The sequence below is a fragment of the Cryptomeria japonica genome, chromosome 8, assembly GCF_030272615.1.
Source record: "Cryptomeria japonica chromosome 8, Sugi_1.0, whole genome shotgun sequence".
Taxonomy (NCBI): domain Eukaryota; kingdom Viridiplantae; phylum Streptophyta; class Pinopsida; order Cupressales; family Cupressaceae; genus Cryptomeria; species Cryptomeria japonica.
Genome location: NC_081412.1, coordinates 171,251,190 through 171,274,533, shown reverse-complemented (window position 1 = coordinate 171,274,533; position 23,344 = coordinate 171,251,190). Strand labels below are relative to the sequence as shown.

General features: G+C 36.9%; 1 protein-coding gene across 4 annotated transcripts in view; it reads left to right on the top strand.

The window, feature by feature from the left end:
* The window catches only part of LOC131050633 (uncharacterized), a 312,685-nt gene that overhangs the window by 27,559 nt on the left and 261,782 nt on the right, over positions 1-23,344 (top strand). For all 4 annotated transcript variants that reach the window (XR_009358716.1, XM_057984836.2, XM_057984833.2 and 1 more), the window contains exons 3-4: positions 8,405-8,595; positions 8,836-8,940. Coding sequence is in view for 3 of the 4 variants with exons in the window: in XM_057984836.2 (XP_057840819.2) it covers positions 8,405-8,595; positions 8,836-8,940 (296 nt within the window). In the remaining variant the exon portion in view is untranslated. The remainder of the gene's footprint in view (positions 1-8,404; positions 8,596-8,835; positions 8,941-23,344) is intronic.

Here is a 23,344-nt window from a genome sequence, read left to right as displayed (position 1 = left end):
TGATTTAATAATTTAAAAGGTGCTTTTTAGAGGGAAATTGACCCTTTCATGAAAAATATGTAAAGTGCCAAGAGAAGATCGAATTCATTATGATTGAGCATTTGTTATTCCTCTTTCTTGAGCAGTGGGAAGAAACCAAGGGTTTCCAACACTTCCAACTATTGTAGAACGTCAACTCTTCAGTGTTGTAGCTATTCTGAGGTGGTGAAATATCCATTGAGGGTAGCAATCGAGGTTGCTTCACTCAGAGGTCACATTTGTGCGAATTAGAGAAGGATCAATCAAGGGCATCTAGTAAATTGTTGATGATAACAAGTAGAGTACTTTGGGCAGTGATCATTAATTGTTGGGCACATTATTTCCAAGTCGTAGAACTCTCTAATCTTAGTAATCGTTTGGAAAGCATTTAAATTGCATTGGACAACATTTCAATCAAGCATTAACAAACTGATACACAAACTAGCAAGCATAGAGGTTGTATGCAAAGTGTTTGACAATGTTCCTTGAGCCTTTAATTAGCACTTTTGAGGTCAAAATTGGCAAAGGGATATTTTAGTGGTATCAGAGCGGTTTCCTTTCACCTTGCTGGGGTTTGATTTAAAAATTCATGGATCTCACATAGTTGATTTTGAGTAACCAACACTCATAAGTTCAAGTTATGGGTTACTACAGTATTGTAGGGAAATCGAGGGAAGAGATCGAACAGGATGCCATCAAGATGGGGGAAAGATGTGAACAGGAAGCTCCTCGACTCCTTGAGGACTATCAGAATATGTCGAATGCTTTTAAAGAATAGTAGTCCCTTAATAATTTTTTGAACTTTGTTGTTATCTTGAGGCCTGACAGGATTGGGCTGGTAAAGTACATTAAGAGGGTGTATAAGGAGGCAATTTCATCTAAATGGAAAACATTCAGTCGTGGGCATGGTGTGAGCAGGTATGGTAGAGCTACTAAATCAGATTATGAAGGTGGTTCTACTTCCAAGCTCAATGATTAGGTTATAGGAACTCCCATAATGAGCAATAATGAAATGAGAAGACAAGGTCTATGCTTCACTTGCAAAGGTTTTTGGGAGCCTAACTACCAATGCATAGATAATGAGGTAAAGGAGTTTGATGAAGACTTCGGATGCATTGAAGAGGAAGCCATGAAGGAGATAGATTTGGAGATGCACTTGTTTCATGAAGATGATGGGATTCATGAGTCACATAATTTGGAAGGACGAAGGGGATCCCATGATGAAGCCATTGAGATTAAGGAGACTCATACACGTGTTGGCTTACATTGCAGCCAAATTTTTGAGCTAAATCATGATGTAGATGTGTTAGTAAATGACGAAAATGTGGGCACGTAAGTTGGAAGCGTCAAAGATGAGGAATGTGTAGAGGATACAAGCTCTAACAGTTCTGATTTTTGTAGCAGTAGTCAATTCTGTGCACGATCATGAGGTAACCATCATTCCATGTGTGAAAGATGGATGTATGGAGTTCCCTAGTGTTGACACTCAAGATTTGGGTGTTAGAAATGAATTATATGATGCAAATTCATGCCACAACAAGTCTGATTTTGCAAATCAGACCTTGGAAAATAAATCAGAAAATTCATTGGTTGGCAATGAATCCCAGCATCGTGACTTGGATGGACATGCAGTTACATTTGGGGTGGAAGCGTGTGAAGATACTGTCATATCAGCACCTTCTATCTTACCGGTTGAGCCATCTTTTGAGGTACATAGCAGCAGTACCTTACTTGTTGATGTGTGCACTGATGATAGCACACATGATATTGCTTATCATGAGGTGAGTGATGTAGATACAAATGGGATGAGTGCTTGAGAGCAGCAGAGAACCACACGCTGCACCAGGTTTTCTTGTAGTTACATTCACCACAGGTGTTGTTGTATGATTTAGATCAGCATGGAGGTATCGTTCAGTTTGTGAACAATCCCTTGTTTGAGGCATTCTCTTATGATAATCCCCTTTTCGAATTAGATGTTGATCACTCTCTTGACCCTAGTCTTGAGATGAGTATTGATCCTAGCGTTTGCGACTTGTCCAGTGCATCGAGAATTCAGATAGAGCTCATTGAGGAGTTTTCAAGTGTTTACACAGTGAGGAGTGCCTACAGTTTTACTTTTGATCCTCATGTGCATGACCCCTTTTGGATGCATAGTTCAATTGCACGTGTTAGATAGCGTGTATGATAGTTCACCTTGCGCAGTTTTGGGAAGTAAACTCTGTCAGCTTTTTGAGTTACTTCCCTTTGAGTTGTCTCCTCCTGTAACACCAGTTGTTGGTATTGATTTGGTTCAGCAGGTACTGTCAGTTATTTTGATGTTGGTGTTATAGGAGCTAGTTGGTATCAGTAGGGACATTACATAGTTCTTCCCTTGGGACCCGAGTGGACTAGTGTGTTATTTTGTTTATGAGATTGCTTGGGGACAAGCAATTTCAGGGAGGGCGGACTGTAATGACCCCTTTTTGGGATGATATGGTGTATGTTTGGATTAGCCTATTATTGGCACTTGTAGGCTAAGTCCGACGGTTAGAGGTTCCTAGTTGGCAATGCAGGAGGCTTATTCCCATTCCGGAGGACACAAGTGTTTAGGATTGCTCTTCGTTTGGTTTAGTTTGACACACTCACTATTTATAGTAAGCCATTGGTTGTTTGGGAGGGACCCTTACTATTTTTAGTAAGGCAGTTGGATGTGCAGTGGATGCAATGGTTGACTCCCTGATTCATATGGAATCAAGAAATAATGAGTATTTATGGAGATATGTTATTTTAATTTTTAATAAAGTAACATTTTATTAATAATTAATCATTAAAGGCATATTATAAAATTTTTATTCGCACTTTTAAGTTGAGGGGTCAATTCATCATTAAAAGGGGGCCATGTTATTTAATTATTTAGGTGCCAAGACCAAGGAGGATATTAATTATTAATAAAGTACATATTTGGTGATGTTATTAAATAATTAAAAATGTGCTTTTTAGAGGGAAATCAAGCCTTTCATGAGAAATATATAAAGTGCCCAGAGAAGATTGAATTCATTATGATTGAGCATTTTTTATTCCTCTTTCTTGAGCGGTGGGAAGAAACCAAGGGTTTCCAGCACCTCCAGCCATTGGATAACATCAACTCTTCAGTGTTGCAGCTATTATGAGGTGGTGAAATATCCATTGAGGGTAGCGATCAGAGTGACTTCACTTAGAGGTCACACTTGTGCGAATTAGAGAAGGATCAAACAAGGGCATTTAGTAAATTGTTGATGATAACCAGTAGAGTACTTTGGGCAGCGATCATTAAATGTTGGGTACATTATTTGCAGGCCGTACAGCTCTCTAATCTCCAGCCGTACCATTCTTCCAACCAAGCAGTTTGAACTTGTAATCAGTCCCAGCAGTGGCTTATATGCAGCAGATTGAACTCGTAATTAGTCTCAGCAGTGGCTGCCTATAATCAGGTTTTGATAAAAAATACTGCCTAAAATACTTTCTTTTGCATTTGGTTTGTAAGCCGTTGAATAAATTGAATGAGATAGAATGGCAATGAAAGGAAGGAGAGGTTGCATGATAAATATTTGATGTAATGCATAGATAGCATAACAGTCTGCATGCCAACTTTTGAATTAATGTCTAGTTGCTATAGGTGCATATTTACATTGTGTGGGTCATCTATATGCATTCAAAAAGACAAAAGAAATGCACTTACATTTTAGTTCTTTGCCTAGACATCTTAGTAATCATTTGGAAAGCATTTAAATCGCATTGGACAACATTTCAAGCAAGCATTAGCAAACTGATACACAAACCCGCAAGCATAGAGGTTGTATGCAAAGTGTTTGAGAATATTCCTTGAGCCTTTAATCAGCACTTTCGAGGTCAGAATCGAAACAAAGCTAAGTCCATTGTAAAGCCATCGGTTTATGCTAACTAAGCCATGTTAAGAAAGAGACGCACGATGAGGAGACTCAAACTCTTGAAAGAAGAGTCTCAACACCTTTTCGAAGAGGCATGAAGGAATATAAAACCAAGTCCGAAATCTTTTTGCAAGTCGTCGAATGTTTGTATATCTATCCTTATTTTCTAGTTTGGAGGAGCTCATGTGAGCAAGGCCGAAGGCCCAATATCGGGTGCACGTACCAAGCAAATATACATCTGAAACGGCCCCATTCAGGTTGCACGTATATAAGTTACAATCAGAAAAGGCAACCTATCACCATCGAGTGTGATCATCAATCTGCTTATATTACCAATTCATCAGACACAGCAGCTAGAGTAAGGAGTGGTGGACACCGTGATTGCATGAACAAAAGGGATTTTCAGAAATAGCATCTGTATCAGAAGTTGCAAGTATATATATTCAAATCTGAAACAGCAACCATCATCATATCTACATTGCATACGCTTATTGATTGTAATCAGAAATAGCAATTCATTGCTATAGGCGATTAGAGGACAAATAGCTTACTTCCATTGTCAAATCAAAGAAGGCTAACAACCAGATCATCCTTGCATAATTGTCATCAGTTTATATCAGATATAGCAGTGATCTATATTCAGTATATTTATTATTCTTTGATCAATATTATCATGTAAATCTTATTAATTGTACGCTAATTGATAGAAATAATATTGAGACTTGAAGGAAGGACGTCTCTTGCAATTGATCTTTGCAAAGTAATTGTCTCTATTTCATAGGTGAGAACAGAACGGGATATTACAATACCCCACTTTCATGAATGTTAGAACTCGCTCCACCTCATTGGCTACTAATAGATCATAGCCAATATCAAGGGTGCAAGTGATGTCCCCCTCTGTATCCATAAACTTAGCCATTGACTGCAGATCTCCAATGTAGCGTTATATTGTGCCGATAGGATTATAGGGATTCGGTTGGCCCAGCTCTAGAACAATCCTATCAACCTCACTGGATGACGACTCCTCTCCTACAGGTGTGGGCTGGCAACTGTGGAGCCTTAGAAGGAGCCTGCGGAACTACAGTGGGAGTTGGCTATGCATATGGCTGAACTGTCTCCCTGGTAATTTCTGCAGGTGGCAGAATAGGCTGTGACCATGAATGCTCACCCTACTGAGTGTCAACTTCCATATCAATCTCTGTGTCCTATCTCCCAACACTCCGAGAGTAATCTTGGTGACTCTATTGGAGGGGCATCCGGTGGTACCCCTAACAAGGCCAACCAATTGTTGATGTTGGTGGCTTCCTCAGCCACTGTAGTGCATGTGTAAGTGCGGTTGGAGGTGGTAGCATGGCTGGCATTGGTTGTTCCGCAGTTGGTGGTGGAAGTACTATTAGCAGTGGTATGGCTGGTGGTGGTGAGGCTGGCATTGATGGTACTGTTGGGGGTGGCACGACCGGTGGAGGTGGGGCTACCATCGATGGTATTGCCGACAATGCTATTGCTGGTGACACAACTATTGTTGGTAGTTGGATTGCTGGCAAAGGTGCTACGATTATATCCTGCATCTGATATAATATTTTTTATTTTTTAGCTTTTTTGAACTATCACACTATCAAAGATTCAAAATATAATAAAAAAGCTAATAAAAATGACTATTGTATCATACTATGACTATTATATGTAAATCTTAGGTATGATTTATCCTACAGTTGCAGCTCTCAGTCTTGTATCAGGAAATGACATTAAAAAAGATATTTTTTAAGGTTTTCCCTACTTATATATTCAATGGGAAAGGAGTCCTGAACTAGCTCACAAATTTCTCTTTATAAATTGTATTTATATGAAAAATATGTAATAACAATAAGATGATGACCCTAGGAAAAGAAAGAGAAATAATTTGTAATAACATCTACAAATGGAAAAGAATAGGTCAAAGGGACTAAGCATCGTAGAAACATTAAATTGAAAATATGTTGTGCCTAAGTAACACTTTCAAGCTCAAACATTGTTGCTGATTCTTGTGTGGACTCTATCCTTAATAGTTTCCTATGCTTTTCCTCTGTTATTTTGGCAGACTTTCAAAGGGTGATTGGTCTAGGAGTGCTCCTTTCAATATGAATGAATCCTTTCTCATATGCCTTTCGTCTAAGTTACCGGGTTCGCCATTGGACCCCCCTGGTACCGGTCCTGGTTCGAACTGGTTCCTGGTTCGGGTCCGGTTCGGACTGGGTTCGACTAGGGTTCAAAAAACCCAGAGGTGGTTCGTCCCTGGTCGAACCCAGTCAAACCCGGGTCGAACCCAGTCGAACCTAGGCAGACCCAGGTCAAACCCAGGTGGTTGGGCGACCCAATAAAGAAAATTATATGCAAATTTTAATTTTTTTTTGAATTCCGCCTGCTAAAAAGTGAAACTTATATCCTAAAAGTGACTTCTAAAACATTATATTCACTCATTTCACCTCATTTGTGTTGCAAACATATGTTTTATGAGGGCAGGTTGAAGAAAGGGTGAACAAAATTTGGCTTCCAAGATCAAAGAGGAGGAGTTGAAGACTGATGTTTGTTTTGTTGTTTATATGATGCTATGTGACATGCAAATTTTTAATTCATGCTTATAGGCTTCACAAATATCAAAATATATATAAAAAAAGAATTTACATGTTTTTGTACTAACGAACCCAAACGAACCCAAATGAACCCAAACCCCTTTCCAAAATTTTGCCGTACCGGCATACTGGGTTCTTTGAACCCGAACCGGTAACTTAGCCTTTCGTTGTTGCTTCTCTTAAATTTAAGATATTGGTGAATAATATAAGTTGAGATTTTGGCAAATATATGTTTGAAATGGTAGTCAAGATCAAATCATCTGCCACATCCATAAGAGGAGTACCTGCATTTGCAAACTCCCCTTGCACTATTTCCACTGTGGCCATGTCCTGGATTACAGCTGATTCTCTTGCTATATCTTCCTTATCACTTTTGTTGGCTTTGGTTGTATGAAATTTTTTCCTAACAATAAAGAGAATATTTTTTTTGAATGATCCACCTTATAGAAAAATCCTCAAAATGGGAAATTTAAGTACACCCCTAACGTACAACAAGTCTCATAAATATCACTACCCACTGTATGTGTGTCTGATTGCCAAATTTTCCTTGCAGATTGTCCTTTGTCTTAAATGCCATGACTGAGGTCTTCCATTTAATTCGTCCAGGACATGCACCTGGCCTTGTTTGTTGGGGTATGCCATACTCAGAATGTGGTAATATATCTGACTCAACAGTTAACATTTATACATATGAACATGCAACATGGCTCTTGGGATTTGAACATGGATCTCCACATTGATTTACCACTTGTGCTCATCCCATTTGACAACTGCCAAACACACATATTTTGTTCATACTTCGTTTGAAGCAACTTTGATTTTCCTCTTATGCTTGAAAATATCAGGAGATTCTGTCCATAGCTGTTTGACAGTTTCTTGAAATGACATGAGTAATTAGTGCACTCTGAGGTAGATAATTTATGTCAGGAGTTTCAACAAATTTAAATATGATTTGAATTGATTTGTTAGGATGCACACGAAGTTTTGGGGTTTGCATTAACTGTTGTATTCTTTGTGAATCTCACCCTGATATGTAGGCTGTCATAGTTTTTGAATTTCGCGTACACAAGGACCATTCTTTTTGTATTATTGTATTTTCTAAGAGCATTGCTTTTGGATTTCCATAGCCATACTTCTTTGTTGGATTCCTATTCTAATCTTTTTATTAATAGATTGTAACTCAAGATTATTTGCCTTGATTTGCATTCCATTATGTGCAAATCTGATTTAAGATTCTGAAATTTTTTAATTTTCCTTATTTCCTCTGATCTATTATACTAATTTTGACCTTATTCACATAGCTGTCTATTTTTCTTTTGCACGTGCTTAATTCTCTTCTTATATCAAAGTTATTTTCCTTGGAATGGGACTAAGATCAATTTATAACCAGGACACTTATGTCTTCTATTCAAAGGTTGCTCTTGTTTGATTTTCAATTGAAATGAAATGTTTGTAAAGAAACGTTTAATGCTCAGAATTCTTAGACATTCCTCTCAAAGGATCAACTTAATTTGGAACTTTCTGAGTTTCATAATTTTTGCAATGCACGAAATCTGGTCAATTATTCTAGGGGCTTCTGTTTTAAGAGAATTTCTTTACATGAACATTCATATCTCAAGACTCATTCCCACGAGAAGACAAAGGAAAAACAACTAATCCCAGAATCCAAACAATCCTCAAATAGTCCCTCAAGAACTAACATCCTTAAGCTCAAGACTTATTCCCATGAGAAAATAAAATACAGAACAAAATGCATCTGAAAATAAGGTGGGCAATACTGCAACAGATGAATAAACCCAAATATTTGAAAATGTAAGATAGCTACTCATTAGGTTCACACACATGTTTATTTATAATTTTCCTTGACTGCAGCTTTGATGTTTGCGGGTGGCATCCAAAATGCGGTAGCAGAAACTGAAACAAATGATGGCATGAATAGATCAAGGGAAGCTTCTATGTCTGAAGGTAGCCTGTACAATGCAGATTTTGCAGAAGTGATGACAAACGAACATGCAAGAAGGTGGAGGGAGTACACTAATAAGGGACATGCATTGTTTTCAGAAGTATGGACATCTTCTGGATATGTTGAGATAAATTTTACAATTATTAGACAGAGATAAATTTTACAATTATTAGACAGATAAATTTTACAATTATTAGACATCTGCGAGTTAGGAAATTGTGATGCATAGCTTGACTGATTTAAGCAAAATGCTTGCATTTTTTTTGATGTCTTTTCAGCCCACATAATATTACTATTTTAGTTTTTTTTGGACATCATGATTCCACTGGAAACTTTTCAGGGGAAGTCAAATGAAGCAGAGACTTACTTTCTTTTAGCTTTGGAGGAAGCCAAACAAGGTTTTGGACTGATCCATCCACAAGTTGCATCTTCCTATAGTAATCTGGTACCTATTACTTCTTTGCAAATTGAATTATGGTTTTCTTTGTTTGAAGTGATAGATTTATGTATTTATTTTTGTGGAGGAAAGAGTTGAAAATAGAATTATATATCCAACAACTTTGTTTAAGAAAACATGTCGTATACTATAATTCTGATCTTACTCTAGATTTGATTTAGTTAGAACAGTAAAATCTTAAGTGCTATGAAATATTAGACATTCACAATTCTAACATTGATTGTTTTGAATTACTGTTGGCTTGATTTTCTCTATGACATATTGGTATGGCCCATGGGTATCTCGATTAGAATTATGCTGCAGGAACTTTAGGAGTATGTCATTTGCATGTATCTGAGCAGATGCTGTCATATATAATAATATAGAATCTTCAGTCTCCTGTTGAATAATGTTGACTTGATTATTATTGGGCTTCAACTGCTTTTTCTTATTTTCTAGGCATATTCTCTTTGTACAGTCTTTTTCTTTCAGTATCCTATCTTATCATCAAAGTCAAACCTTACGTTTTTGTAGGTAGAATTACCTGTTGTAGATGCCAATCTTCCCAATCTGCTCTATACAATTTTTTTTTGCATAGGAGCTTTTGCACAACTTGTCAAAAGCATTGTTAACATCGTCAGAAGTTTGACTGATTGTTTTAACATGGTTTTAAATGGAGGATAGAGAATGCTAAGAATGATCACAATCAGATTGTTTTCCCTTGCTTTCTCATTTATGGTTGCTAACCGAAATCTGACATCTTTTATGTTTGGCAGTTGTTGCCAGAGTGAGTGTCCTCCAGTTTAGGGAGAACTATAAGAAGTTGCTTACTCTATTTGAGGCATGGCGTTGAAACTTGTCAGTTTTTTTTAGAGTGCTCATTGAGCTGCGGACCTGCGGTGTGAGTTTGCAGCTTCCATTGTCCAAGTTGCAAAGTTTGGCAGTGGGCCTTATGAAAATGCATTTATAAAAACTCATGAAACAATAAAAGAAAAAAAAAGAAAAAAAAGTAAAAGATCACATATATCTTAAATGACATTGACCTTTTTTTCCATTCATTTCTACACTCATTCTGTTTCATTACTCATTCTCACTCTAAACCTGATTTTTGCTTATTTTGTGTGAACTTTGCAACTCAGAATTCTATGTGCTTTTAGAATCGCCATTTCTTTGAGTTTTGACCAATTTTTCCACTTCGTCCATCTCAATCCAAGTTAAAATCAGCTTGTCAAGTACTCATTAAGTCTTGATTGTCAACACTATGATCTGAACTTTTGTATATTTCTTTCAATGCACATTAGGCTTTTGATGCATACTTTGACTGCAAAAACTTTGGGGCTAAGTATTTCAGTAGCATTGAACATCTTTATCTTTTCAGTAGCAGTTGGGGATTGTTATTTTTATTTTGGATATATGGATCCTCAAGATCAACCGTCTCTGTACTTTTTAGCAGGTTTTCTATAGTATGAATTAGACTGCTGTACTCAAATATAGCTACCTTTGTACTCTACCAAATATTGTAGTTAGCTGACTAAAATTTGAGAAAGTAAGAAAAAATACTATATTAATGTCCACAAATGGGAAGGATAGGTCAGTGGGTCTTCGAAATACAACAAGAGACAATAGCAAGATAGGGTCAAAAGGAAGTTCGAAAGAAACTACAAACTAAATACAACTAAAGTCATTCTGATGAACAAAAATTAGGGGTCGCTCCAGAGTGGGGAAAACCTAGTCCTGTCAGAAGAGAAAGATCCTATGAGACTAATAAGATGACAACAAATAATCCAAGTATCCAGGAGAAATGGATTGTTTTGATTTGACATTGTTGTAGGTTAAATCTGATGACAACGAACTTCTAACTATTAATATTTTGAATGGGAAAATGAAGACTGGAAAACTCCAACTTTGAACTTTTGCTGGTTAAAGAAATAAATCACAAACTAGTTTTTTTTTTTACTTCCTGTTATGACACTTTCTTCCAAATTGTCTGTGTAAGTTTAAAAGTCAATTTGTTTTCTCTGTTCAAGGTTTCTTCAGAACGACAATCTTGTGAACATAAACGTTACTTGTGGACTCTTGAAAATATCTCTGATAAAGGAAAGGCTTGTAGTTCTGACTAGAGAATACCATAAAACAAGCTTGAATGGTACTTGACTGTCCTTGCTACTTTTCAAACTGAACACAGAAATCTGTTCTTCAGCAGAAATTTGACACCACAAGACACCTGACGCCACTTCATGAAATCAAATTGCTTCCCCAAAACAGAGAACCTCGAAGGCGATAACTTTGTTCTGGAACTTCATATTTTTTACTTCATCTGAAAATTTTCTCTCCTACATAGATGTCTAAGCTCTTTCCTTTGTTCTTGAATCTTGATGTTTTCAAATCTTCATTCCTGAACTCTTACCCCAACCCCAGAGAACCACAACCTTTGCGTTGCATATGAAATTGGTAAAAAGAAAAAATTAAAATGCAGGAATAAACAATATAGCAAGAGAAGAGCGCACGATCCTACATCATTATGCTCATGTCTGTATTATATTTGTAGCATCTATCATTGATTGAATTCTGTAACTCATTTGTAATTGTCAACTATTAAGAAACTCCTAACAGTCAATTAAATTACAACTGCTTATTGTCAGTTGAGCTTAATTCTATGGTCATGATGCCATAAAATGCCCGTAACATCTATTATTCAACCTGAAGCCCAAGATTGAAAGTGCAGGATCTTCAATGCCTGAATCAACCACTTTCTCCATCTTCTTTCTTGGTGGTGACCTTTCTTTTTTTCCCCTCTGCGAACGCCTTTGCTAGCAGGCTGATTGCTACTTCCGTCTACCTTTGATGATGACATGGCCATCTCCATGGCTTTTGATATTTGTCAAATCCATTTTTCTGACCCTTCTCAAGTATGCCGTGAGATTCTTTTCCGTTTCCTTCATCAACACACATTCTGATACATTACAAGACCAAATTTCCTAAAACAATCAAGCATTGTCTTCATGAATATGGTAAGCTCACTGGATTTGTAGATATACTCTAAGTCACAAGGTTCGAATTCGAATTCGAATTCGACAGCCATGAAATTCGGATGAAATTCGACAAGGGAAAAATTCGAAAAAAAATTCGGATAAAATTCGCCTCCTATAATTTTGTTTATTTTTAAATATATGTATACTTCTAATAAATTATCAGAATAGCGACCCTTGTTGGAGAAAATCTGAGGGTGACCCAGCAGTTGCAGACACCCATGACCCAATAGATACAAAACATATACAAAGAATACTCACGACCAGCTGAGTTGTGTTTAGAGGCGGATAGCAGTGCTTAATAGAGGAAATTCGATTAAATTCGATTTTTTTTATAGAAGTTTGAAATTCGATTAAATTCGAACCTCATCCATGAAAATCGCCGTATCCTGTGACGAGATTTTATGGCAAAACTTTTTTAGCAAAGAAGCGAGAGACCACACCTTCCAAGATACTCATGATGTGAAAGAGATATTCTATGGCAAATATTATTTAGCAAAGAAGAGAGAGACCACACCTTCCAAGGGGGTCCTTTTTTTATTTAAAAGTCTAGTTTATTCATGAAGCGTTAGTCACCAGTGTTAAACCCAACAAAGATCTTCCCACTCGAGTTTGCATGTGGTTCCAATTTCCATACTTGAGTTTTGGCAATCCTATGCTTTATAAAAACAGGTAACAACATTGATGAATATAGTGCTGCCTTCAAGCTCACTCAACTCAAGGATCCTCAACCTCATTCTTATCTGTGTTAGTCTAGATACTGTAAACCCATTATGAACCAGATCATCCATAGAGGGAATTGAATGGAAGCAATCAATAAATCATGAAAGTATTCTGTACTGAAGGTGCATCTAACATCAAAAGGTCACTTGGCAAGGGTTTACCATCACTACCTGCTCAACCATAGGCCTATGAACTGAATATATGCAGTAGCCAATAAGACCTGAAATCTAGGACATAGAGAAAGGCTCTCAAGCGAGGTACATAAGCAGACCTCGTAAACCACAAAGATAGATACAAACATTATAAAATGTATCTAGAAGAAAAGAGAATTGCCCCCATGCCAAAAATTGAACTAGAATTGTAGTCTAATCCTTCCAGAGATTTGGTTGATCTAGCTGTTGAAGAAATGGAAGAAATGATCTTTCCCTCTCTCATAACAACCAATTGTGTCTAGCACCTCTAAAGGGGTCAGCTGCAAAACCAAAAGTAACATCCTTAATTTGACATTGCAAGCTGTCCCAATTCTTCCAGCCTCAACTCATGCTTCAGAAAATATCGAAATAAGCCTAGCTCTTTTCAGATTTGTTCTCTAGCTACCCTCCTCTTTGGAAAGCTATATTTCTTGTCCAAGGCTAAACGTAAAGGAACCAAACTTCGGACCTCCTTCTAGACAAAACTCTCTTATGTAGTCTTACAAGGCCCAACAACATATTGCCTCATGGGGGCAAAGCACCCCTATACCTCCTCATAGTTAAGCCATGACAATCCTCTCTTGGAATGCATTAGGGCTTGATTTCCCCAATAAGCTTGCTTCTTATGCCACCTTCTCAAAACGGAAGTTGTGGAATTGGTCTTTCATCTAGGATAGGGGTATAGCTAGAAATAATCTCTTCCTCCATATGTGGGGCTCCTCACACATCATTTACGATTCTTCTACCCCAATGTTGATCCTTTGAAATCCATCCCATGCATATTTCAAAAACTATGGGCTTGGCAAAAACTCAATAGTCCAAAATTTTGACTTGGACTTGGAACTTAGCAAAAACTCAACATATTAAATAAATATAAATTTTTAAAATAAACTTCAATACCACACAAAAGTGAATTTAGAAAACTCAAAGGCAGTTTTTCTATTAGTTTTAGAACAAAAGGGCGTTACAATGCATATTGTATTGTCGTATATGAGACAATGATCCATTAGCTGTCATCATCATAGAAAATTATAAATCCTTTATAAATATTTTATGAATTTATCCTTTGACTAAAGCTTCTCAATGGAAGTGCCCTTGAACTGGATGGCAAAGCTTCCTCATGCAGAACAATATCATCCCCAAGCACATCATGATGATCATCTAATGAAGGCCTTCTAGTGTATTCGAAGAAAGCTAAGAAAGGATATTGCGAGGAGGTATTTCCAACAACTCATTCATGCTGTAGACTTCTGTCATTGCTGAGGTGTCTATCATCGGGATTTGAAGCTTGAGAATATCCTTCTTGATGAATGTGGGAACCCCAAAGTCTTTGACTTTGCCTTGAGTGTAGTCTTAAAACAACTCAAGGCATATGGGTTATTGCACACTACTTATGGTTCTTTGACATATGTCACTCCTAAGACGATTAAAAGCAAAGGTTATGAAGATGTCAAAGCAGATATATGATCATGTGGAGTTGATTAACCTCGTATTCATTGTCTTGCGATGACAATTGCATACACGTGCACAATTGCTATTGAGAATGTTTTTGTGCTTCTCAGTGTCGGGACCCAACATGGTTTTGAGAACCACTTAAAAGCTCGACAATCCCTTTGCCACCATAACAGTAAATCCACAAAATGGATTTGTTGAAAAGGCTTTAGAAACTTTTAAGCAAATGCAATTGTAATACGCTTGTAAATACGTATGCAAATAGGAAGCATATTCAAGACACAAGAGGTGTTTGACAAAATGCTGTGAAGGATAGTATTGAACATGTATTCAAAATGGATTGGTGGAAAAGGAATTAATCCTTGGAGTAAGCAAAAGTCAAGGATTTAATTAAGTTGAGACAAGAGTTGCGTATTAGACTGCTTGTAGACTGAGCAAAAGCAATAGCGGGTTATTGTTTAGCTTTAGGGCTAAATTGCATAAGATAATCAGATTAGGGTTGCAAGACATTTGTAATGGTAGATGGAGGATCTTATAGTTGTGAGAAGACAGATAAGACTCTTCATGGCATCTGCAAGTATATAGGTCTAGATTGCTCGAACATGTCTAGCACTCCTGTTTCAAAAAGTATACACATTAAGGCTTTACTCCTTTGGCTGATCATTATACCAACTTGTGTCTTGGGAGTTTTCTTTGACAACTAAAAAGTGTCATAACCCTTGGACATTGGATTAAATAAATACGATAATTAAAACATTTATTAATTAACATTTAATGATATTGGAAAATCGTCTCATTTATGAGACTTCACGATTTTCCTCTAATATATGATTATTAATGTTTATTATTTGTTATGATTATTATTTATTATTATTGTTTTATTTTAATGTAACGTTCATATTTCAATTATTAATATTATATTAACTATTAAAGAAGTTTTACCATAAAATACTATTAAAACATAAAATAGATATATTGAATATATTACACTTACCATATAACGTGTTATTTAATAAATATAAAATATAAACATGAATTGTCAAAATACATTATAAGTATTATTTGGAATAATATCGTATTCAATGCCATTAATAGAACAGATATACAATATAAATTATTTATGCTCTCCTTAAACCACACTTAAGAAGAGCGAATATAAAACCTGAATTAAATAATTATTATTAATTTAATATTTATTAATGAAAGATTAATTATTAAATAGTTGTTTATTTATTAGATATCATTATTTAATTAGTATTCATTAATAATAATATTCTAAAAATATTCAAATAGAGCAAAACAATATTATCATTATAAGCATTACATATTAATAAAAATATTATTATTAAAACAATGTTATAATATTATATTATTAATAATATTATTGTTTACATCTGTAAAGAGACGAAATTGGAGAGTCGATAGCTAACATATGATTAGTAGGGGAGACTGAAAGATAGACAAATTAACAAAAGCGACCAAGACATAAACAATGAGATTAAGGATACGGAGTAACAACTGAGCCAATACGTTTAAGGGAGGAGTCATGATTTGCAATACGTGGTGATGAAAGGCAACGTATTAACAAATATCAATACTAGAAGGTGCGATGAAAGGTGGGCAAGAAGGGGATGTATCTATTCAAAGATATTGATAGACCGTGCCAAAGACGAAAGAAAGGTTAAGGAGGGAAATATAGGAAGAGAATTCAGAACTGACTTCACTGCCAGAACTCTGAGACTAAGATAAATTGGTGTTAAAGAGGAATCCGTTAAGGGAGCAATCAGCATTGACCAGACACGGGGAAAGAAAGGACATATTACTGTTATAGACCACTTGTTAATACACAGCGACAACCTAAAATACACTTCGGGGCAGCAGTGTTCTTGAGGCATGATATATGTGCTATGTATACATACAGAAAACACTCATTATTGACTTAGGACTAAATTAAGGTAAGTCCCAAAGGGGGACATTACAAAGGAGCATAGCAGACTGCCATTAAGGTATTTCCAGTTGCATAGAAGACAAAGGTATAAACCAGAGAAGGCAACCAGACTTAGTGTAATTTTAGTGTCCTATATGGAACATCTTTTACTTCTTATTCATCCTTTGTGGATTCGCTCACCTGGAGTAAACAGCCCTTGACCTTTGGATGCACATTTACCAGTTAAACATATCAGACACATCGCCTATCAGGTTTGCTATAAGTCACAAGATAAAGCAAATAACCAACCATATCTAACGATTGTATAGAATCACTACATCATCTTACACATCAGGCAAGCATTCATAGATTGAAGGTCTTATCAGACCAATACAGTATACTATCGCATACATTAACAGCCTGAAATCAAAACAACAAATTAAGCAGCATAGTGTACGCCGTCATATCAAAGACAGCAGAGGTACTCTATCCATATTCAACATTGATTACATTGCACTAATCATAGCAGATCTGATCGGTACCAATTATCATTCCATTAAGCATTGATGATCAAGGTTCATAAGGAAGGTTATATATTACTGTCGATTGATGGGAGGGTGATAACTAGTTAATTGAGGATATATAGCGATAACTACTTATCGATAATTTGTCAAGTCTTATGAATCAATGACAGCGCTTGACTAATCACCCAACTATCGTTATTAAGGGATTGATATTATTGTGACTCCCATTTGATTAAATCGGTAATTAGCGACGACATCAATATATCAAAGACTCACCGATAATTAGCTTGCTCCCGATAATCAAAGTAGTTCATAGGCAAGATAAGAAATAGGAAGATTAAGAAGGAATCGGTTAAAGAAGTCTAATCGATAACTATTAAGAAGCGGTATGGTTTGAAGGGACAAAGTCATGTCTTTCAGAGGTATCGCTTCAAAGTGTAAAGTATAAGAAGGGATCAATAACAGATACTTTGGATATATACGAGAGAAGGGATATCTGGTTATAGTGTCCGTCGTCTTACTTCCAGGAAGATATACAATTATATTTAAATAAAAGACTACAGCGGTAGCACTCACTACTCCCTTAAAGTCATAATTGTAGTAATTAGTATTGAGTCATTATCAGAGACATCGACCAAGTCGGATGTCATAGTAGTGCACCCGTATATCAATAAGATTGATATCTATCTAAACTTGTAGATTGATATCTAATGTATTAGATTGTATTTATGTTATTCCATTTAGATAACATAGTAGATCTAAAATAATAGTCATTCTATACCTGAATCCTGTTTGGCAATATAAAACATAAAATTGTCAACACTAAGCACCAAAATAGAATGAAGTGGCTGGCAATTTAAGAATTTGGGCAAAAAAATCTTTGGGATTCAAATTGGGGACATTACAAAAAGTCTCCTCCGTCTTTCACCCTCTTTGGAATACTCCTCCAAAATGTTTCAATGTTATTACTCATTACTATGCTGAAAATGTGCCCATGGAGCCCATGGAGCACCTGTGTGACATTCATGGATGGAGGACTGTTGTCCTCATTTTTGTTTTAAAAAATGGACCATTACATAAAATTTTTGTCAAAAAAATGAAAATTTTACTCCATGGCATGCTTCCCAAGGCATAATTTTGCTTCACCTTTGGACCGGCTTTATCCTCAGTCCATCCTCGAATCATGTTTTAAATTTCATCGCATTCTGGGTTCGTTTGCTATGTCTTTCTTTCAATTTCGGGTTTTTTCTCCTTGACTGCTGTTGGGAAATTTTCCTTAAGTTGCAAGGTTTAATGTTTTCCTTTGTTTTAGTCTTTGTAGGGAAATTTTTAGTTAGTTACGAGTGCACTTTATGAAAAAAGAACTTGTAACTTACTTTTTATTTCCCCCTTGATGCTTTTTGGCTTTTTAAGTCTTAATAGGGATTTTTTGGATAAGTTGCAAGTTAATTTTAAATTGCAAATTTAAAAAGTCACTTGTAATTCTTTTATAAAATTCCTATTTTAGTGTTTTTGCTTGTAATGGGGATTTTATTCCCCTATTACATGTGTTAGTTATTAAAACTTGTTGAAGGGATTTTATATTCCCCTTACAAGTTATTATAACTTGTATTTCTCTCTCAAAAACCCGATTTTGCCTAGAATGAAAATAAAGTGACATTTTAAACTTGCAATTGAGTTTTAGAAACCCAATTTGCTCCTAGAATGAAAATAAAGGCATTTTGAACTTGCTAAAGGGTTTTTAAAACCCGATTTTGCTTTGTGGAAAGAAAAGTGACATTTTAAAACTTGTAAAATGAAAAGAGAAACCTGATTTTTCATTTTTACATGCAAAAATAAAACTTGTTGCATTCTTCCAAGAACCCGACCAGCTTCTTAGGCGAATTTGTTGAAAGTTTCCACCTATTTTTATGGAGATTTTCTAGGAGGAAGAAGGCGTTTTTAATCCATTGCTACTTTCATGCAATTTTAGATATTCTTCACGCCATTTGGAGATCATGAATGCTGGTTTTTTGGTATTTTACAGCAAACACGTGTTTTATAAACTCCACGATTTTCTTCCACAAAATGCCATGAATCCTTTCTCTTCAAAGTCGTTTATGCTTCCTTCACTTAGGCGTTGAGGTTAAAGGAAGATTTGACCGGTTCTTGTGCCTTTATACTTGCATTTTGTGCCACGTTTTTACTGTTTAGTCTCCAAATCCGAGTTTGGAAAACGTGGCTAGGGTTTTGGGAGTTCGATTTGTTGCTTATTTAAGGAATTGTCTTCTTCATTCAAAGATTGTCTCATCTTTTGAAGAGGCATTTCGGATTGAAGCAAGGTATGTTTTCTTTTCTTCTTGTTTCATTTTCTTGTTTTCTTGTTTTTCCATTCTAGTTGTAAATTTGTATATATGTTGGTTTTGCCCCAAAATCGGTTTTGTGAGTGAGATTTTCCCCTTTGCAAAGCAATTTGTGAATTGCATTGTTCTTCCCCATTTTCCCTCTTTACTTGTATTCGGGATTTTAAATCCCAATTACAAGTTGGATGAAAATAATTGATCTTCCCTTATGGTTATAAGACTTTAACCATCTTTTGGTAAAATTCCAATTTGCAAAGATGAAAAACACCCATTCTTCCAAAATCGGGTTTTTAGAACCGGATTGCATGTTGAAAGTTCTTCCCATTTTCTTGAAAATGACATTCCCAAAATCTTCCCATTTTTATCCATCCATATTGCCTATATCCGTACTTTCCATTCACGTCATTTCCCACAAGTCTAAATCTCATTTTTCACTCATTTCTCCATTTTCCGTTTTACAAGTATACTTGCATTCGGGTTTTAAAAATCCGATTGCATGTTTGTTCTTCCCCACTTGTAAAACTTTCCCCAAGATCTGAAATTGGTCAAAGTCAAATTTCCAGCATTCCCATTTATTTCCCATCTTTCTCTCACAAAATTGTGAAGTGCAAGGGTTGGAGTTCTTCCCATTTGAAGAAGGAAAAATGTTAGTTGCAGCTGATTATGATGTTGCCTTAACACTTTTAAGTCTTCATTGCAGTATACTAGGTTGTCCAATGCCAGATTTACCATCATCTCCCATTCCGAAGAAGATGAAGTATAAATATGACAAGTACCAGAATGAAGTTTCACCTTCGCAAGTTTCCTCTCCTTTGGATCACATCAAGGATACGGAGATAGGGCATGTGGACATGTCAGAATTCATTAAGAGGGTGGAGGATCCGCAGGATAGTAATATGCAGCAGTTGTTGGACAGCCACATTCTTCATGCATCTTCTTTTCCAATGGCTGCCCTAGAACTTGAATTTGTTCTTTCTTGCGCCCATCAGTTTGACAAGGAGACGAGAACCATTAGAAATGATGATGGTGAGACAATAATCCACCTTGATGCGGATGCTATTGAGAAAGTCTTCAAAATACCACCAGCGCCTGTTTATATGGAAATTTCAAAGGATAGTGCAACTGAGTACTATGTCAAGAGGGAAAAAGATTGCAAACGCCATATTAAAAGGTGGATTCATGAGCCACGAGCTGCCTTCATGAGGTGGGCTAAGTTGTATCGTTATGACTTTAAGTGGGAAATTGGAGACATCATTACTCTCCTCAGCAGGATGATGGGTCTTGAACACTCTAATGTTTTTGAACCCTGGATGTATCAGTTTACCATGTTCATAAGGCAGTCCCATCATATATCATGGGGAGAGATTATCAGTGATGCTTTATGCGAACAACTTGCAGCAATCCCTACTACCATGACTTTCGACATGAATTCATACTTAGTGTATTTGGCAGCATCACTCAAAGATTTCCCTGGTCTTTCTACCAAGGTTAATCGCTCGCTTATACCTGTGTGGGAATATTATGATTAGCTGCCTTTGAGACCTAGCAGATTACATTTCAGAAGGGTTCAAGATGCATTCTTTGGTTACTTCATGTGCTAGTTTGACAAGACTCTAAAGAACAAAAGGGTGTCAGATGAAGCGTGGGAAAGAGTGAATGAGTATGGGTGCTGTTTCTTCAATTCCCGACTTTCACTTATGTAAGAGTCGGATGCTACAATGGGCAGCCATACATGCTTCCTAGATGCTCGACTGATAAGATCTTTCTTATGGAGTTGGGAAGACAGATCATGGCTGTGCATGATCATCAATCTGTCAAACATAAGGTTGGAATGAGGATTTCTACAACAAACCCATTGAAGATTGGCCGGTATTCTCTTGTCACATCCGTCAAAGCCTAAGCTATGGAAACTGAGATGCAGGAGATTAAACTCAAAAGGTTTAAATCAAGGGCAGATTTTGACTACCGGGGTATGAAGGAAAAGATCAAAAAGTCCTTCGTACATGTGCATCGTATTGAGGATATCTGGGTAGATCTCCGTATCTCCATACAGAAATGGAGGTTCTCAAGATGGACTACTACAGGTTTACTGTTGAGCAGGTTATTGATCTGAACCTAGTGGACATTCCGCAAGGAATGATTGATGATGGTAATGTGCTCGATCCAAAGTTTGTCTCACGAAGGGTTGAGGAAGCCCCACTTCCTTTAATCCGATGGTCACATAAAGAATGCACTTCCATTCTTGAAAGATTTCAGCCTATCTTAGCTAACACCAACACTTGGCTCAAAGGTAATGGTGTTTGACTCATCAAGATCAAGGTTGGAAAAGAAGATTACTCTACAGGGCCTCTTGGATGGAAGTCTGAGATTCAGGTTGACAACAAGGAAGGCGCATCATCTTCAGGCACTAGGATCAAATTGCGGGTTAGTCGGGCAATAGTGCTTCCTCCCGATGAGGCGACAGTTCGTGGCAAAGAAAAGTCCCGGCTTCATGTTCATGTGATCGATCCTGGTAATCCAGAAGAAGGACAACAATCAGATGATGCACGTAAGTCACTAGCTTCAAAGTCACCCCATGAGATTCCCTCCTCAATTTCCATGGAATTGCCTCTATCTCCTCCTGACATAGTAGTAGAGGAGTCTCCTCAGAATGTCGTCCCTATTTCAGCAGTGGAGCCTCCTAATGATCATCAATAATAAAGTCTGCTGGAAATCTTCGAGGATACTCTTGCATGCATTCATCTATCAGAGACTGATACCTCTACTTCTAGCTTTGAGGAGTTTATGAAACAAACTTCATGTCCTTTGGTTACCGAGTAAGCCATGGTTGCCATCCAGATAGATACTTCCCCCAGGATGACCTCGGTTGCTCGAACAGAAATTGCTTCTCCTTTGCTTGCAGCTGCTACCGAAGGAGAGTTGACGGCTTTACCTCCATGGCTTAGTTCTTTTACCCCAAAGAGGAAGAAGCAAGAAATCTCTCCCGATGCCTTTGATTACCAACAGTTTAAGCAATCTAGACCCAAGGTTGCTAAAAAAGCCAAAACAATCTCAAGGGTAACAGTTGATGGTAGTAAGATGAAGGTGGCTGAAATTGTTGAACCTCTTGTAGGTAAGCCACATGAAGAGATGTCAGTTGCTGATTACAAAGTCACAAGGGTAGAATTGGGTAAGCAAACGCATGAGGTGGTAAAGCATGATGCCCAGTATTCTGTAGCTTCAGTAGTACAGCGGTATGATGAGCTTCTAGCCAAGAAAGACAAGCTAGAAGAGGACAATAGGCAACTTGTTGCAGCTGTTCATAAGATCACAAAACCTGTTGGTGAAGTGAGTAATCCTTCAAGTTCTACCGAGGCACGAGAATCAATTCAGGGAGTTGAGAGAGCTGCTCAAAAGGTACAGGCATTGGAATCTTGGGTTGATTAGCTTCATAATCTATGTGCACAAATCTTGAAGGAGGTTTTCCAAATGATGGTCAAGTTGAAGACCATTGAAGAACAATTGAACCAAGTTTCTGATACTTTCAAACGGAACTCGGAAAAGGTAGAAGACAACTTGATTATTTGGCTTAAAATTCCTCAGCAAAAGTTAAGTGTTCTTCTAGAACATCAGGTAATTCCTTCAAGAGTTGTGTACTTGGAATATCAGGAGCTCTTGGAGAACAAAGCCCTTGTTCTTAAGTCACTTATTGAAGACATTGATGATGCTATGAGGCTTCGAATGAAAGTTTTTCAGGATATGATCTCTCATTGTCAGAAAGCTTCTTGCAACATCATGGGTCATGATGGGGAATTATTGGTAGAAGAGAAGGTTCTCTCTAATCTGCAATTGAAGATCCGTCCAGAGTGGAAAAGTGAACCATTTTCAGCAGCATCCATTCAAGCCTTAGTGATTTATCAAGCTTACTTGCGGGCAATTCAGTCTTTCTTTGAGAGAAATAATGCGACAATTCTTTGTTGCAGCGATGTTATCGTGAAAACCATGATCGTGGCCAAAAATACCAATGAATCGCATCCTGATGAGCTGCAAATGATTATCCAGAAGTTCAAAGGATTCATACAAGGTTGCATGGGTACGGGGGTACTCGGAGACGTTGGAGATTGGTACCGGTACCGGTACATCTATTTTTTCAAAATAGGAGACGGGGGTACTTGGAGACGCCAATTTTTTTAAAAAAATAATTTAATAATTTATAGAAAATCTGAAAATATAATGACATTGAACT